The sequence below is a fragment of the Biomphalaria glabrata genome, chromosome 8, assembly GCF_947242115.1.
Source record: "Biomphalaria glabrata chromosome 8, xgBioGlab47.1, whole genome shotgun sequence".
NCBI classification, from domain to species: Eukaryota; Metazoa; Mollusca; class Gastropoda; family Planorbidae; genus Biomphalaria; species Biomphalaria glabrata.
The window spans coordinates 20,521,493-20,540,385 of NC_074718.1; the positions used below are offsets into that span (position 1 = coordinate 20,521,493).

At 37.9% G+C, this 18,893-nt stretch overlaps 1 protein-coding gene across 3 annotated transcripts in view; it reads left to right on the forward strand.

Moving 5' to 3' along the window:
* LOC106074402 (NEDD4 family-interacting protein 1-like) overlaps positions 1–18,893 on the forward strand; it is a 108,374-nt gene that overhangs the window by 23,928 nt on the left and 65,553 nt on the right. For 2 of the 3 annotated variants that reach the window (XM_056039331.1, XM_056039330.1), the window contains exon 3: positions 11,020–11,162. In XM_056039331.1, the coding sequence (XP_055895306.1) occupies positions 11,020–11,162 (143 nt within the window). Of the gene's footprint in view, positions 1–11,019; positions 11,163–15,264; positions 16,086–18,893 lie in introns of those variants that run through there. The other variant, XM_056039332.1, reaches the window with a different exon arrangement.

Sequence of the window (18,893 nt, forward strand, 5' to 3'; positions counted from 1 at the left end):
CAAAAGCCAATTTGGCTTGACAAAGACCTACGCCCAGGCTGTGGTTAACATAGGAAAATCCATAGCCACACAGACAGACACATTGACCCCCCCTCCTCATACTCCAACTCAGAAGAAAACACCGCCATAAAGTATACCACCAAAGAGACAAGAAAGCCCTGTTGTCATGCTAAATAACAGATTCTCTGTGCTGGCTGTGCATAGAGACTGAGCAGCTTGACAAAATCATCACTTCAGGAGAACCCGGAGACATAATGTCTCACTCAGGTTCTCCTCAGAGAACCCAGCCCAGCCAGACAACTCAACCTCTACTGAGTTAGAAGGTTGACCAACTCCCTAAGGGGAGAAATTCTCCCCTTCCTGAGAAGGACTACCCCCAAAAGGGGGGTGTCCTCCTCTCCTTTCAAATCCAAGTCTAATAATACAAAAGTGACTGGAATAAAGGGAAACCTCTCCGGTGACCTCCCAAGGCCTAATAGCTCCAAGTAGGTTAATAAGAATTAGCTATGGATTTCAAGATTGTGCAGTGGAACTGTAGAGGCCTCAAGGCCAATTATGAGGAAATGCAGCTACTGATGGACCTGTGAATCCTGTAGCTGTCTGCTTACAGGAAACATTACTGAAAGAAATCATCAATTTCCGAAGCTACAGCACTTACAGCAGGACTGTTAAGGATGCGGAGAGAGCATCAGGTGGAGTCTGTATCCTTGTGAAGGACAGCATCCCCCATGAGAGGTAGAGCTACAGACCACACTACAGGCGGTAGCAGCTCCAGGCGCTCCATTGAACCCAACACAACAGACATGTGGAACCTCATAAAAAAACTCAGCCCTTCATAATTCTTGGGGATTTCAATGCCCATAACACTATGTGGGGATCCATCAATACTGACACAAGAGGTCGTATGCTGGAGGATATCTTCCTCCATAATGATTTATGCATACTTAATGATGCATCCCCGACCTACTTGCACCCAGGAACTGGATCTCTCACGTGCATTGACCTCAATGTATCTGTCCCCGGACAATTGGACGATTTTAAATAGTCAGTAAGCAATGATCTACAATGATCAATGATCACTTCCCAATCATCTTTGCTAACAATCTCCCTTCATTGGGATAACCCTCATTGGGTGGAAGCTGAATAAAGCCAATTAGAACAATTCCAAAAAAGATGCTCCGAGGATATCACAGAAAAAATCCTTAATGAACAGAATCCAGCTGATACCTTTGCTAGCAAGCTACCTTTGCAAATCCAAAATGGCTTAGCAAACCATGGTTTGATACAACTTGCAAAAGTGCTATTGGCGATAGGAAAAAACGGCTAGCTGCATTTATAAAGAATCCTTCCCAGGAAAATCTAAAGCTATTCATGATAGCTAGAGTGAAGGCTAGACAAACCATACGGTTAGCCAAAAGGAATTCCTGGAGAAATTTTGTTAGCAGTCTGGATGCCAAAACTTCTGCTAGAGCGGTTTGGAAGGCAGTAAGACGGATCAAAGGGAAAGAATCAAATGCAATAGGGCATTTGAAAAACCAAGGATGAACTGTTACGTCTCCCAGAGATATAGCTGACTGCCTTGCATCCTCATTAGCAGATAAATCATTCACTGCACACTGCATGTCAGAATTCCGAAAAGTCAAAATAAGGGAGAAAAGACTTTCACTTCAGATCAGAGAACAATGAAGATTATAACAAACCGTTCTCACTTGAAGAACTGAAGGACTCGCTGGATAAATCACATGACACAGCGCCAGGAGAAGATGAAATCCATTATCAGTTCCTCAAGCATCTTTCTGAACCCTCATTGGCAACCCTGCTAAAAATCTATGGCAAATAGGTGCTTTCCCAAACAGCTGGAGAAAAGCCACTGTTATACCGATACCTAATCCGGGAAGAGATGGGTCTGACCTAGCTAACTAACGCTCAATAGTACTAACAAGCAGCATCTGCAAAACCATGGAAAGGATGATAAATAATAGGTTGGTCTGGTACCATGAGAGAAATAAAATAAACTCCAACTACCAGTGCAGATTCTGGAAAGGGCAGACAACAACTGACCATCTGGTAAGGCTGGAGGCTTGATCAGAAATGCATTTCTTAGACGAGAACATCTTGTAGCTATATTTTTTGATACAGAAAAGGCCTATGATACAACCTGGAAACATGGCATTCTACATGACCTGGAGCTTATTGGGCTTAATGTACAACTTCCCTGCTTGGCTGCCTGGTCGGGATGGCTGCCTGGTCTTGCGGTTTGCGCGCTGGACTTTTGTTTGGATTTATTGATGGTCGAAGGTTCAAATCCTGCCGCTCCCATCCCCCGTAATCCTGCGGGAGGTTTGGACTAGGAAGTAAACTATCTTCAACTCTGAAGGAACATTCGAAACATGTAAAGCATTTTACAAACAACATTTGTGAGGGAATTCCTAAAGGACCGGAAATTTCAGGTTCGAGTGGGTAACTCTGACACTTATGACTAGGAAATGGGTGTACCCTAGGGCAGCATTCTCTCAGTAAGCCTGTTCAACATTAAAATAAACAGCATTATAAAGGCTCTGTCCCCTGGAATAGAATGCTCTCTGTATGTTGATGATTTTGTCGCTTTTACACATGGCAAAAACATAAATACTTTAGAAATAAAATTACAAATATGTTTAAATAAAATTCAAAATTGGGCAAACGATTATGCTTTTAATTCGGACTCCAAAACAGTTAGCATGCATACTTTAGAAAGAAAATTATTTTATGTTTAAATAAAATTCATAATTGAGCAAACGATAATGGTTTTAAATTTTCGGACTCCAAAACTGTTGGCATGCATTTTTTGTAATTTAAGGGGAATCCACCCAGACCCTGAACTATTTTTACACAAAAAGAGGATCCTTGTTGTGAAAACTACAAAATTTTTAGGCCTCACCCTAGATTCCAAATTTAATTTTCTCCCCCACATCATGGAAAAATGTGAAAAGTCATTAAACATAGGAAATCTTACTTAAAAATACTGGAGCCCATACAAAATGCTGCCCTACATCTCTGTCTCGGCGCGTTTCGTACATCACCATGGACTCCCCATGGACATAAGAATGAAAAAACTTGCAATGCAGTATATAGTCAAGCTAAAATCCAACCCAACAAAACCTGCTTTCGACTCCATATTTAACCCTATAGATGTAGAAATATTAAATCGAAGGCCTAACGTCATACAGCCATTGGGCCTTCGAATGAGAGAATCCATCCAAAATTTAACCCCACCCATTGACCAAATTTCTAAAATAGAAATCCCACAGAACCTTCCTTGGTTGCTGAATAAACCCAAACTAAATTTATCCCTTCTTAATTTCAAAAAAGAAAATACAGACCCAAGCACACTACAAGTCCACTTTGGGGAGAGCTACGGAGATTGTGGCACCACTGACGGATCTAAAATGGATGGAAAGGTCGCATGTGCCTGCTCCTTTCAGAACAAAACAATCTCTCGTAGACTTTCCAATGGATGCTCCATCTTTACGACCCAATTTCATGCAATATTGCTTGCACTTATGGCCAATAAAGCATCAGAAAGGAGAACATTTTTATCATATGCTCCGACTCCAAATCTGCATTGCAAGCTTTGGGGCAGATGAAGACTGACATTCCATTGGTACATAAGAGCCTTAAGCTGTTGGACCAAATAACAGCTGACCATAAGAGGAAATGAGACAGAGAAGCAAAGAGAGCACTAAATGAAGCGGTGTCAGGAACCCAAATTCCCTGCTCGAACCTGAGACAAGAGTATTGCCTCTGCCACCTATCGAGAATGGCAGAATCTGTGGGAAGCTGAGACCCACAACAAACTCAGACAGATTGTGGCGGATGTCAGGTGGCGGCCCACATCTAAAGGGTCTGACAAGGCGTGGAAGCACTACCATGTCCAGACTTAGGATTGGCCACACCTACATCACACACTCCTTTGTGCTGAAGAGAGAGGAGCCCCCACTTTTGAGTACTATGACTCTTGTCTCACTGAGGAACATATCCTCATTGATTGCCCCAGATACCAGGATATTAGGGGATAATTTTTTAGAGCGCACAACTTAAAAACAATGTTCAATAGTGTCAACCCTGGGAAGGTACTGGGCTTTGTCCGGGAGGCGGGTTGTCTACAAAGGTATGATTTGTGAAATTGTGAACATATAATATTTACAAATAATATTGCCCCAGATACCAAGATGGCTGCCTGGTCGTGCGGTTTGCGCGCTGGACTATCATTCAGATTTATCGATGGTCCAGGGTTCAAATCCTGCCGCTCCCATCCTCCCCGTAATCCTGCAGGAGGTTTGGACTAGGAAATAATTATCTTCAACTCTGAAGGAACATCCGAAACATGTAAAACATTTTTTACAAACAAAAGATTTTTACTAAATTATTAAACCCTAGACCTTGTTTTTAATAACTTAACTAAATAAAATTTAGCTCTTGTGGTAAAGTTTGTAAAGTGTGCTGATGTGCCAAAAAAACTCAAAACTCAAACTAGTGGTATGAAGCTTTTTCTTGTTTCTTAAGAATAATGCTAAAGGCTTGGTCAAGTTTTCTAGATTTTGACTTGTTAATGCTAGCAAAGTATTTTTGAAGATTTCTGCCTTTTTAAGGTTTCCTGTTATTAGGTCCTCATAGCTTGGGAGTTTGTTATTTGTTTTTTTTTCTATAAGTTTGTGCCTAAGCTGGTCTTTAAAGCGTTTTTTAAGACTACCGAATAATGCACCTTTTAAAATATTTTCTTTTTAAAGTAAGTCAGCAATAACTTTTCTAGATCTATTGAGTGTTATTAAAATTAGGTTTATTTATAAAGCACTGTTGCAGAATGGCAGAAAAAATGATCAATAACCGACTTTATTGGTGGCTAGAAAGCACTTGCTCACTCCACAATGCACAAGCTGGCTTTAGGAAAGCAAATAGAACAGAAGACCACCTCTGCGTCTAATCAGCGGAGGTATGAGAACTACTCCCACAGCAGCCTGTGAAATAGACTCCATTATTAAACCTCTTTAAGTTAAGGCGCATTAGAAGCTATTGAGAGTTTCAGAAGGTTTGAGGATGACCATCCAAATAAACTACTAACACAGAGAAATAAGAACAAGCAAAAAAAGCAAAGAATTCTGATCCAACTTACTGACGAACTAGCCCTAAAACACCATCTACCCAATAACAGAGAAAAAAGTACCAGATTCTCAAACATAACTCCTAGACTTAACTACAAACAACCAACCATTAAAACAGATTTAATAAATAACACTCTAATAAAAGAATCAAATTTACTGTAGCTCAAATTACGCACGTTTGAAACAATTGAAAGCTATCCAAAGACAGCCATCCATATATACACCAACTGATCAGCCTTCAAAGCCACCATCAATGCTGGTCTTGGTGCCTTCCTGGTCTTCCCCAAAAATAAACACTTTGAAATAAGTGCACCATCTGGCGACTACTGCCCAAACTTCCAAGGCGAAATTGAGTCAATTTGAGCTTTGCTGACAGTTGAAAACAAATTATATGAAGGGATGCAATCACCATCAGTTATTGTTGTCTTTACAAACTCCCAATCTACTCTTCAAGCACTGAACACCAGCACCTCAAAAAGCCCAAGAGAGTTGACAAACTAAGAGTGATAATACACCAGATGATGACAAAATTAAACATCAACATCACATTATAGTGGATCCCTGGACCAATTGGCATCAAGGGAAATGAAAGGGCAGATATGCTTTCAAAGGCCAGATCATCTATGGAACAACCAGATAGACCTGTTTAACTACCTCACCCTAAGGTCAATGTTAATCAAAAACCACAAAGAGGAGTGGCTCAACCATTGGGCAACAGGAAACACAGGCAGAGCCATATACAAAGAAATGAACATGCCTAACAAACTGGACAGTATTAACTTCCTCCCCCGAAAAGAGCAATCTACAATCTTCCAACTAAGGACAGGACACACACCTCTGTTAAATTACCATCTCAATAAAACTGTAAACCATATCCTTTTTGAATGCCCCTTCCTAATCCACCTTAAGCGGACCCTACTACCACTCCAGCCCAACATAACCAACACCCTGTACGGCTGTGCTGAACAACTGAAGAAAACACACTATTTTTCTTTGGCACAGTCTGCAAAAGAGCTGACAGCTCAGTAGCAAAAAGCTGGCTAGAATAAGAAGAATAGCACTGTCAACAAATAAAGTTGTAAACATAAAAATATGTATTACTGCTTCTGTTTTTGAGGAGGATTTAAGCACAGTTTTTAACAGTATAAAACAGAACATCAAATACACACCATGACTGTTATAGAATACTAGTCGACCAGTGGCATAAATGCTACGCCGCTATTTTGCAGGGCTGGCCTTAGGCCACTGCAGCCTATGCGTCCACAGTGTGCCCCGCACTTTCATAGGACCCGCGCTAATTCTAGGTGTCCTGGAAATATCCTGAAATTATTAAATTCTTTTGAAAAATCATACAAATCTCCTGTAATATATAGACAAAAATTGTCATTTTGGGTTGACATTCAATATGGAAAACGCCAATCCTACGCGATACAAAAAAAAAGGCATATGCAATACCCATAATTGTGGAATCTAGTGAAAGAAGCTTCTCTCGCCTCAAACTAATGAAGAATTACTTGAGGTCAACAATTCTCAAAGATAGATTGAAACATTTGGTAATTCTTTATCTATCAGGAAACAGAATGCTTATGATATACTGTATGACTTTGCTACACGCAAGGCTCTTGTAGTAATTCTGTGTGTAGTAAAGAATGAATAAAATGCAAAGACAAATATATAGTTATAACCCTATTGGTAGCACGTTAGGGTTAACTGAAGGTTCAGCTGATACACTGGAACTCAGGCAAATCACTCAGGTCAACAGCTGTCGATGGACAAGGGACAGTACTGCTAGTACACAGCAAGGAGACTGGAACTGTGAGTCAGCCATGAAGTCTTGGTGGAGTCCTCAAGTGGATGTATAGTCCAGGAAGAGATAGAGTCAGTAGAGCTTAGTACAGTGATGTACAGTGTAGCATTTTTAGTTGTTTATGTGTTACCAATTGTCTAGTATTGGCTGTTATCTACTCATTAAAGTACCAGATTATTTGGAACTCTTTGTTATCAAGTTCTTGATGTGTTGATTTGTTGTGTGTTGAGCAGTTGTTTACAGAATGCCTGATTAGGAGAGAGAGAATTATAACAATATTTTCTAATACAAACTCTTAATTTTCACTTATTATCTGTATCCCTACCCAAACTGGGCTCCGCTAAATCCATTTCGCATTGAGCCCCGCAATGGTTAAGTTCTGCCCTGCTATTTAGTGACGTTGAATACAGAGTAGATTACTTGTTCTCTTTCCATGACTTCTTGGTCACAATGGTTAAGTCCCGCCCTGCTATTTAGTGACGGGTGAATACTACTTGTTCTCCCCCCCCCCTTTTTTTTTTGCCTCTAAAATTACGTGGGGTAACTCTAGTCCGTCCGACTTGCAGAAAAAAAAGAGTGATCTTGCCATTACTTGGTGTCCAAACTCTTGAGCCATGAAGAGAATTATATCTTCTTATCTTATATCTTATATAATACAGACATTACTACAAAAAAGAAGATGATTACGTCCTACGCGTCATGCATTCAGTCATACATATTAACCAATGACTTAAATTCTGCCAAGTCACTGGTTTTCCTGGCTAGCTCAGGCAATCCATTCCACGCTCTAATAGCACTAGGTAAGAAGGAGTATTTGTAAAAATTTGTCCAAGCATATGGGATGAGGAATGTGCCTTTATCTTTGTGTCATTCTCAGTATTTTATTACATTTTTTTTTTGTATTTGAAGATTATGGTTTAGTGTTTTATGTATAATTGCTACTTTACTTTTGAATCTTTTGTCCTGAAGGCTTTCTAAATTTAGTGATTTTACCAAATGTGTTAATCTAGTCAAATGTGAATATTCGTTTGTTATTAATCTCACTGCTCTATTTTGTGTCTGTTCCAGTTTCTTAATGTTTTCTTGAGTTGAGGGGTCCGAAACATAGGATGCATATTCTATTATTGGCCTAACCAAGGTTAAATAACATTTTAGTTTTATGTTCTTATTTGATTTATAGAAATTTCTTTTAATAAACCCTAATGCTTTGTTTGATTTTTTGATAGCTTCATCAATATGAGGATTCCTTGACAGTTTTTCATTTATTATAACACCTAGGTATTTTGCGATTTTAGTCTGTGTTACTGGTTTACCATGAATAAGATAAGTGGAATTAATTTGTTCTAGTTTTTTTGTTACTCTTAACAACTGACATTTTTTTGGGTGTAAAGACATGCTCCAATTTGATTCCCATTTCTGTAATTCATCTAATTCTCTTTGTAAAATTTCTGTATCTTGTGTTGTTTTTATTGTTCTATATATTATGCAATCGTCTGCGATTAATCTGACTTTTATTCTTGAACTAATGCAATTTGGTAAATCGTTTATGTAAATTAAAAATAGTAGTGGATCTAAGACTGTTCCTTGAGGTACGCCTGAGTTTACTGTTATTGGTGTTGATTTAGAGCCATTTATTAAAACAGTTTGTTCTCTCCCTATCAGAAAATCTTTAACCTACTGATGCAATGGACCATCGATGCCAAAATATTTTAATTTTTAAGCAAACTGTGGTGGTGAACTTTGTCAAAAGCTTTGGAAAAATCTAATAAGATAGCATCTATTTGCTCACTGTTATCTAAACCTTTTGAAAAATCATCAATTAGTCCTATTAGTTGTGTTTCACATGATCTATATTTCCTAAAGCCATGTTGGTATGGAGTAAGGACATTATGTTTGTCTAAGTGGTTTATGATGTTGCTACATATTATGTGTTCTAGGATTTTACATGTACATTTTATATGTATAGTTTACTGGCTCTAAGTTATTAGTTTCTGTTTTTCACGTATCTCTCTCTATACACATACATAGATGTGTGTGCACAGTCACACATACACGTCAAACATAATCTCATAAAAAATCTCTCAAATCTCCTAAAATTTTGTCACTAAAAATTAAATTAAATATTTTTTTGATATTAAATTGAGAAGCTGAATAAAGGTCAGAGATTTTAAATAGGATGACTTAAATTCTGCCAAGTCACTGGTTTTCCTGGCTAGCTTTTTGTTTTGGATGGATGGGGGTGGGGGGAAGGGGACAGTAAAAGTGATATTAGAATTTACATCCAAAAAAGTATTTGTTGGGGCGGGTAGTGTTATAATATAGCTAATTCTGATTCAAGTCATAAATCTATGTCAAAGAACATAATGATGCACTGGATTAAATTAAAAAGGAGGATCCAGAGAGAAGGAAAAAGAGAATGAAAAGTATGTGCTCGCTCATGTATGTGTCGAGTGGGAGTGTTATGAAATAGATTGTTCCAATTCAAGTAAAAAGTCAGAGAATATAATGATGTGCAGGATGAAAAAACAACAACAAAAGGCAGGTTCCAGAGAAAGAGAGCAGGCAAAGCATGAAAGAAGAAATGAAAATAAGAGTGGGCCATTCCTATTTAGTGTAACAGATGCTAGAAATCATGGGCTAAAAAAAGTATTGTTATAAACTTGGTGGTGACACAGAGAGGGGTAGTGGTGTGTGTGTAGTCAGCCAAAGCAAATCGCCCTAGGCCAGTGCCAGACGAGCGGTCAACCGTTACGAGCTACGGCAGTCAGCCGTGTCGAGTGTTAACAGGACAGTTCAGGAAGGATCGCAGTCATGAACAGAGCTTAGGAGCGCCACGAGAGTTGTAGTCATCTGACCACCTAGAAACGTCGAGCGGCGTTCTGTCCGGTTCGAGAAGGACAGTAGGGACCCTATATAAGAGCGGAGGTGACGCAGTCAAGACAGTTCAGAGCCCGGTTCACTACAGTCCGGTCGACTACAGCACAGTTCAGCGGTGTGGTTCTGTACGGAGCATTACGACGGTTCAGTGCGGAGTACTGTCAAGTACAGTTGAGATGACTGGCGTCTTGATCTTGGTCTGCGATCGATTCCGACACAACGAGCCTAGTGTGTGAAGTCAGTCCTGAACTGTTGAACCCAGTGCAAGCCCGGAACGAAACGGAGAGGCCAGTGCAAGAGTTGATACGGCAGATCTGTGTTATCGCAGAGATATTTGTACAGTGTACATGTTGCCTATTGTACAGTATTGGCTGTAATTTATTCAACTATTAAAGTGTTACGTAACTTTGGAGCCCTGATTTGTCAAGTTCTTTAAGTTGGTGGTGTAAGGTGCAGTTTGCAGAGAGCCTGGATAGTGAGATTCGTAACAGTATGTTAAAAAGAAGAGGGCATATAACAGTATATATACTCATAAAGATAAAGGCACATTCCTCGATCCATATTCCAGGACAAATTAAAACAAATGCTCCTTCTTCCCTAGCGCTATTGGAGCATGGAATATTTTGCCTGAGCCAGCCAAGAAAACCAATGACTTGGCAGAGTTTAAGTCATTGGTTAACATGCATGACAAGATGCTTGACACATAGGATGTAATCTTTTTTTTTTTTGAAGTAACATCTGTATTTTATAAGATAAGATATAGCCTGGGAACAAATCAACATGCATTGCTGATATGTAATGCTTGTAAGTACTGGGATAAATTTTTACCTTATTTTAATCATCGTCATGATGCTGTTTTTTTATATTGCTTTCTTTATATACAGTATATTATTTTATCTTTTCTGAGAGATGATAACATTTTTGTGGAGTCATTAAATTATGCTTAATATAGTTTATCACGTGATAAAGATCTAATGTAATATGATAAGAAGTTCAAGTTAATAAATATCTGACCGATTAGAAGATGAAAAGTTTATTTTGAAAAATATATATTCAAAATCATTTGAAATCCTTTTAAAGCTTTGATACAACTTTAAAAAAATTATTTATGTTTTTAATTTTTAACAAGTTCTTAATTTTAATTTCATAACATTTGAACAAATATTTGTATCTTTATTTAACTGTTTAATCTAGACATACCAGCATATGGACCAGCCAAATTACCAAACTATGAGGATGCCACAACATTACCTTCTTATGAAGAAGCTGAAAGATCAAAGCTTGAACAAGATATATCAAATGGGGCTTCAGCATTGACTGATTGTGAAGGAGGAAGGGTTGGTAGTTCTTTTAATTTGATAGTTGTAAAGGTTTATAGCTTTGTATTAATTCCTACATGAAAAAAAAAAGTTATTTCTGCTTCGCTTAAAAAAATTAAATAATATTGTATTATTTGCTCTAAATGACTTAGACACACTCGACCACAAGATAAGGGTTTTAAAGGTATGCCTTTTTTTTTTTTTTATTATGGCCTCCTTTATTCATGAAGTGACTATGGAAATAAAATGAATGCCTGGGCATTAGCTGATGTCAGAACAATGTCAACCACACATAAATTCCCCTCTCTTCATGCACCTGATGTATCCAAAGGAAAGGCAAGTGCTAATACAGTTTGGGGTCAGCAGCATCACAGGCTCTGCCAGGGTGTAGCACTGAGTGTTGCTAACTGCCGGCTCCTGATTTTTTCTCAGCCTTGACTCCAGAAGCCTTTACCATGATTGGCTATAGCTGCGAGACAGCAGAGGTTTGAATTCAGTTTTCCTTCTCCTAGGTTGGTAGCCAGCCATAGCTAATGTGTCCCTCCTGCCCAAAGCTTACTGGTTTAGGTGCCAGTTAATTGCCTTTGCCCCTTCTGCTAGTGAAAACAGTTCGGCTGGACTCAATATCTGAGCCACACATGAAGGCCAGGAGTTGGACTGGTTGTCAGAGGCTATTTTGAGACACATTAAGAAGCATTTTATAACTAAAAAAAAGGTTATCCTTTCAGACCTTGTGGTCTATAGGGCAGATGATGTAAAGGTCTTCTGATTCTGTGGCCTATGGTTAACGAGGGCATCATTGTGGCCAGCCAAACGACCAACCGCCTTTATTTTCCCCAATTAATGTCAGGTACCCATTAGAGCTGGGTGGACTCAGAGGCACCAAAAGATCCCGAAATAAAAAATCCTAGTCTTCACCAGGGTTTGAACCCTGGACCCCCGGTTTGGAAGCCAAGCGCTTTTACCACAGCGCCTCCATTTTATAACTAGTGGAGTGCTAATATCCATTACCACTTCCAGCAATGACAATGTTGCAGAAACAAAGGCATGCCTATTATGCTATTTTCTGTATTTTGTATGAAAATATGCGAGTACAGTTTTTCATGTAAAAAAAAAAATACTCCCCCTTGCACTTAGTTAATGTTATCGCAAGGTGTGAAATCCAGAGAATGTATAGAATGCCCATTTTGCCCAGGCAATGTATAGAATGCCTAGGCATTCTATAGAATGACTAAAACTGCTGCGTGCAATGTGTGAAATGTCAATTTAAATTATTCCATTAACAATATAAATTAATCTTAATCTTTTTTTTTTCACGTAATACAATCTTAATAATTGAACCCTATTCTTTAAAGTGTGGGGTTTAATTATATGCATGCCCTGTATAACTGCTCATTAGTTGAGCCACTCCTCTTTGTGATTGTTGACTAACATTGACCTTAAGGTTACTTAGTTAACAGGTCTATCTGGTTGTTCCATAGATGATCCTGCCTTTGTTAGTTTATCTGCTTTTTCATTTCCCATGATGCCAGGGATCCACTGTGATGTGATATTGATATTTAATTTTGACATCATCTGATTATTATCACAATTAGTATTGTCAACTCTCTTGGGCTGTTGGGGTGCTGCTGTTAAGTGCTTGCAGAATGGATTGGGAGTCTGTAAAGACATTAATATCTGATGGTGATTGTACTCCTTCATATAATTTATTTTCAACTGTCTGCAATGCTATGGTTATGGCCTCAATTTTGGCTTGGAAGATTGAGCAGTAATCGCTGCAGGGTGCACTTATTTCAAAGTGTTTATTTTGGGGGAACTGTCACCTGATGCACTTACCTTGCCATGGTGTGGCAGCTTGAGTGCCTCAATGACCCTCAGAGCTATACCGGTGGGAGCACATCGCTCCTGGCAGATACTACAAAGCCGGACAGGTCTGTTAGGTAAGAGGCCTGACAAAAGATGCATCTCATTCCCCAGGACATAGTGGTTGTGCGATAGGCTAACAACCTGTCCATGGAAAAAAAATAGTGTTACAGAAACCAGAGCAAAAACACAAACACTAAACATAGTCAGAGGCGAGAGTAGAGCTTCACAAAGGAGACTTATGAAGCTGTGCAGGGAAAGTCGAACGATTCCTGTAAAGCCGACCACTCTATTTAAACCAAGGAAAAAGAAACACTTCCTCATACAGAAGGCAGCATTTAACTTGGGAACATGGAATGTCCGTACTTTACTGGAACCAGGTAGATGTGAACAATTTGCCAATGAAATGGCCAACTACAAACTACAGATCCTGGGAATGATTGAAGTTCGATGGAACATATTTGGTGAAACAAGACTGCATTCAGGAGAAACCCTTCTCTTCTCTGTAAAGGAAAAAGCAGATGACTTTCATGAAAATTGTGTAGCACTATTACTAAACAAGGAAGCTTTCAAAAGTCTTTTAGAATGGGAATGAATAATTGGAGCCAAATTTTGTGTAAGTTCAAAAATGCTCACATCATTATGTGCTATGCTCCCACCAATAAACTTGCAAGTGATACTGACAAAAAATACATTTTATGACCAACTGCAAAGTATAGTTGACAAAACACCTACAAGAGATGTTTTGATCATCATGGGAGACATGAATGCCAAAGTGGGAAGTGACAACAGAGAGAGAGAGAGAGAGAAAAGTATGGTCACCCATGGACTTGGCACCATAAATGAAAATGGAGAAATGTTTGCAGACTTCTGCACATTTAATGAATTAGTGATAGGATGCAACATTTTTCCCACAAAAAATGCCACAAAGTGATATGGGTCTCACCAGACAATAAGACAGAGAATCAAATCGACCACATTACCTTACGTCGCAACTGGAGAAGCACATTACTAGATGTACAAAACAGAAGAGGAGCAGATATTGGCTCAGACCACCACCTAGTTGTTGCCAAACTAAAAATGAAGCTGCCCAGCAATAGAATTTTCTCCCCCACATTAAAGAACTGTAAAAGAAATGCCTAAAGTCATTAAACATGTGAGCTTGTGCTCTAAAGTCTATTTTTTGTCTATTTTTAGTCTTGTAATTTATCCAGGCCAGTGCTAGAAATATGTAATTTAGTGTCTTTTCTTTTTTGTATAGAATAGTTATTCCCGCCATTGGTTACTTTCTGCTACTAGTTTTTGTGTCATTTGTGCTTTATCCGTAAATGAAAAGTAGTATTTAAAATTGTTAACTAGCTGTAGATACCTTTTCCTATTTTTTGTCCCTGATTAGTTTTACTTATTTTTGTCTTTAGCTCCAATGTTCGATTGGTAGTTATTTCTTAATTTCAGTTTAAGTGTAGGTCTATAAACGGTATATGTTTAATATGTGCGTTTAGAATATAAATAACTTTTATCTTCCTTTTTGGATTTGTGTAAGATTTAATTTGTAGGATTCCCCATTTCTTGCAGTTTATTTTGATGTATAATGTTATACAGTCCATTAATAATTTGCTAGAATTTTGTTGGAGTGTATGGCTTAGCACAAATTAGAGAATAGATTGTCCAGATTAGTGCTAGGGAATTGGTGTGACGTCAAGCTCTCCTATGTTCGTGCTGAGCAGTTATAGGCAGTTCAATAACCATGTTGGGTCCCTTTTTGCTCTTGTTCAGTGAGTGGTTGTGATTGTTAGTTTTGATATTGTGTAAATTCAGCTGGGACCGCCTGCTATAATTCCTGTCTAACTAACTGCCTGCCTAACTGCAGGCTGTGCAACAGCTGCCTGCGGTGCCTTTGCCAGTTCATATATAAATTATATAGGTCTTGATTAATCTAGTTTCCATTGCAGTAAAGTGTTTTTTCTATTGTAGGTTTATAATACTTGTTTCTTATTGAGGTGTTAATGTAGATTTAATGTAGATCTGGTAATTTGTTGTAATTTTTTTTGGCTAAGTTTAGTGTTTGTTGTAGCATAGTTCAAGAGGGTTGTGGTTAGTAGTTAGCAATTAGTGTATATAGATTATTATATTTCGTTATTGACCCATCTCTGCTATATATTTATGTAAATAAAGTTCATTTTTAGTGTTATTTTTAAATAAAGTTTCTCTTGTCTTTTTTTAGTTTAGTTTAATGTTGTGTTGTCTGGTTGCTTAGGTGACTCTAGCCCCTTGGTCACAGATAGAGGTGCACAGATTGAACCCACCCAGTAGCGCTACCATCTGCTTGCTGTCTGTAAATATAATTCTGTGTAGCAGGCAAAGTCCAGCGCCTCCTGAGCTGCTTACAGAAAACTGGTGTCAGAAGTGTGATACTGTGACCACCTGCTTACAAACACACTCAGAGTACTCAGCAATACGGACTGGGGAGCTGACAGAGATACTTTGCTGATGCTATATCGGAGTCTGATCCGCCTGATCTGATCCAAGTTAGCCTATAGATCCATAATTTATGGAGCAGCTAGGAAATCATACCTTAAAATACTGGAGCCCATACAAAATGCTGACTATGGATCCATAATATATGGAACAGCTAGGAAATCTTACTTAGAAATACTGGAACCCATACAAAATGATGCCCTGAGTCTCAGGATTCAGCATGTTTTGTACATCACCAATCCCAAGTCTCCACGTGGAGGCTGGAGAACTCCCCATGGACATAAGAATGAAAAAGCTTGCAATGCAGTATATAGTCAAGCTAAAATCCAACCCCACAAACCCTGCTTTTGACTCCATATTTGGCACAGAACCCTCCTTGGTTGATGAATAAACCCAAACTAAATTTATCCATTCTTAATTTCAAAAAAGAAAATTGTTACGGTCGTAGCGCAGCAAGGTGTGCATGAATAATGTTGCGAATTTGTGTAATGAATGGAAGGGATGTTAAAAAGGGGAAGCCGGGAGAAATGGACAGGAAGAGAGATGAAATGTTCATGTTTATGTAACTTGTTATAATATTAAAGTATTTCTAGAATAAAACCTGAGAGTGTCTTATTATTTTGAAGAGTCTTGTGTTGTAACAAGTGGCGCCCAACGTGGGGCAAGACCTGCGTTATATCGGTATCTAATTCCTGTCTACTGAGGTATTACTATTACTACAAAGTGTAACAAAATCTATAGATCTCTAGAGCTATTAAGATTGAGAGAGTGAGCGTCATCTAGACCTCTAAAACTACGTTCTAAATTCACTGGTAAACATAAACCTTTAGTTGAAACTTAACTAAAAACATTATTGCTGAGTTAATCAATTGGCTTAACATTTAAATCTAGATTTATATCATTATAATTATTATGAAGGCTGATTCTCTACATTCACCAATGTAAAAACGGCAGGGATTACCCACTGTATTTGGATGTGTTATGAATTTATTGTTAATTTTAAAAAAAATTAGGTTAGTGGCTGCTGAAGTACATGTTCATTATTCTGGCTGGTCATAGTTCTCAACAATAACCTTTAACATTCAATCTTGATGGAAATTTGTACGATTATTAGCACTGCTGTGGGCAACAATAGTGAATTTTGACTACGGTGGAGAACAGTGCCCAGTTAGGACCAACGGATATACACTGACTACGGCATATAGACTAACAACGAAATACACATATCACCGGCGGAGAATATGCAAAAGTTTTGGAAGCTATATCAGCAGGAAGAAGAGTATTCTGGAAAGTAGATACATATTTGGATTCGAATGACAGTAAACGTTTGTTTCATTACATTACATTTAGATATGATCATTGTCGGGTCCAGGCATTAAGTATATGAGAATCAAATATATTTAATTGACATGGTCAGATAACTCTATAAAGAAAATTTACAAATGGCGGATAAAGCTGAGATAGTTGCTTTGAAAGAAGAAGGGAGACTATTGGAATTAGAAGGAACAGAGCTGAGAAAATATGTACAAGAAAGATTAATAAGAAAGGGAGAAACTAGCCATGGAAAAGGAAATAGAGAAAGAGAAGTTAGCCATGGAAAAAGAAAGAGAGAAAGAGAAGTTAGTCATGGAAAAAGAAAGAGAGAAAGAGAAGTTAACTATTGATAAAGAGAAATTATCTATGGATAAAGAAATAGAGAAAGAGAAGTTGGCTATCAGTAAAGAGAAATTAGTTACGGATAAAGAAATTGAGAAAGAGAAGCTAGCTATGGAGAAAGAAAGGTTAGCCATAGAGAAAGAAAAGTTGGCAATAAAAAAAGAAAAAGCTAAAGATGAAGGTACTGGAAAGAAAAATGACGTGTCTGGAAATAAATTGGCAAAATATAAAGGTACAATGTTTGATGAGAATAAAATAGACATAGATATTTTCTTAAAGAAGTTTGAAATTGAAATGAAAGAATTGGCTTTACCTGAAGATAAATGGACATTTTTGTTATTGAAGTCATTTGCAGCAGAGGTACCATCAAAGATTTGCATGAATCAGAATAATTACCAAATAGTAAAGGAACAATTACTACGAACATTTTGAAAAACTGAGGCGTTTTATCGTCAACAATATGTTAAGTGCACCATTGAAAACCAACGAGGATCCCCAGACATTTTTAGACTAGATGAAAAGCTACTTTGACAATTGGACAGAGTCATCAAAAATAGAGAAGATGTTTGATGGACTAAAAGTATTTCTTATGCTGGATTAAGTCATTTATGAGAGTCAGGACGAACTAAAAATATTCCTGCTGAAGAGAAAGCCAAAATCTGTAGATGAGATTGTAAAATTAATAAGGGCTTACAAAGTGGCACATCCTGAAAAAACAGAGGTAATGATATTGAAGAAATAGTAGCATTTAATAGAGCTAGAGAGTAGCATTTAATAGAGCTAGAGAAACACAAGACAGTTATAGCAACAATAGAAGATTAAGATATGAAGGACTGAAAAGGTTTAGAGGACAAGGAAGGAGCCAAATAGATAGTAGACAAGGCCAGTATAATAGCTACAGAGGGCGATATCAAGGAAACAGACAAGGAAGATATGACAGCGGAAGAAATATAAGAGATCAAAGTTTGTCGTTGTTGTCGAGCTCAGGAAGTCTAGATTGTTTTCAAACATTTGTAGGAAGTAAGGCTGCCAGAACGATAAGGGACAATGGGAGCACTATTGTTGGAATAAACCGGAAATTGGTCGAAGATCACGAATATACTGGAAAAAGCAAAGCATGTATTATGTTTGATGGTAAAACAGTTCGATTACCCGTGACCCGAAAGAACATTAAAACATCGCATTATACAGGGATCGTAGAGGCATGTGTTATAGATCATGATCAAATTGATTTGATTATTGGTAATATACCAAACATAAAGAAGTGCACGGAAAATGAGATAGAAGATTGGAAAAATTGTTGTGGAATGGCCACTACTCGATCTTGTAGTAAAGATGTGGATGAAGGAGATTTAGCAAAATTGTTTGAGTTATCAACTAAGGGAAAATAGCAAGATGAAGAACAACATGAAAACACAGAAACAATTGAAATCAAAGACATAGGATTTAACAAAGAAAAATTTATCACAAAACAAAAAAATGATCCAGAGTTACGCCAACTAGCAAAGAAAGGAGGTAGAGGAGGAAGATTCTATGTAGAAAGAGGAACTCTTGTTAGAGAGATTGAATGGCATGGAAAAAAAGTAATCCAGTTTGTGGTACCCAGAGAATTCAGACAGCTTGTAATTTAAAACTGGACACGATATAGCACACACAGAACATCTGGGACTACACAAAACGAAACAAAGAATATTTCAGAATTTTTATTGGCCATCAATTAATAAGGACATAAAAAGTTATGTGACTTCGTGC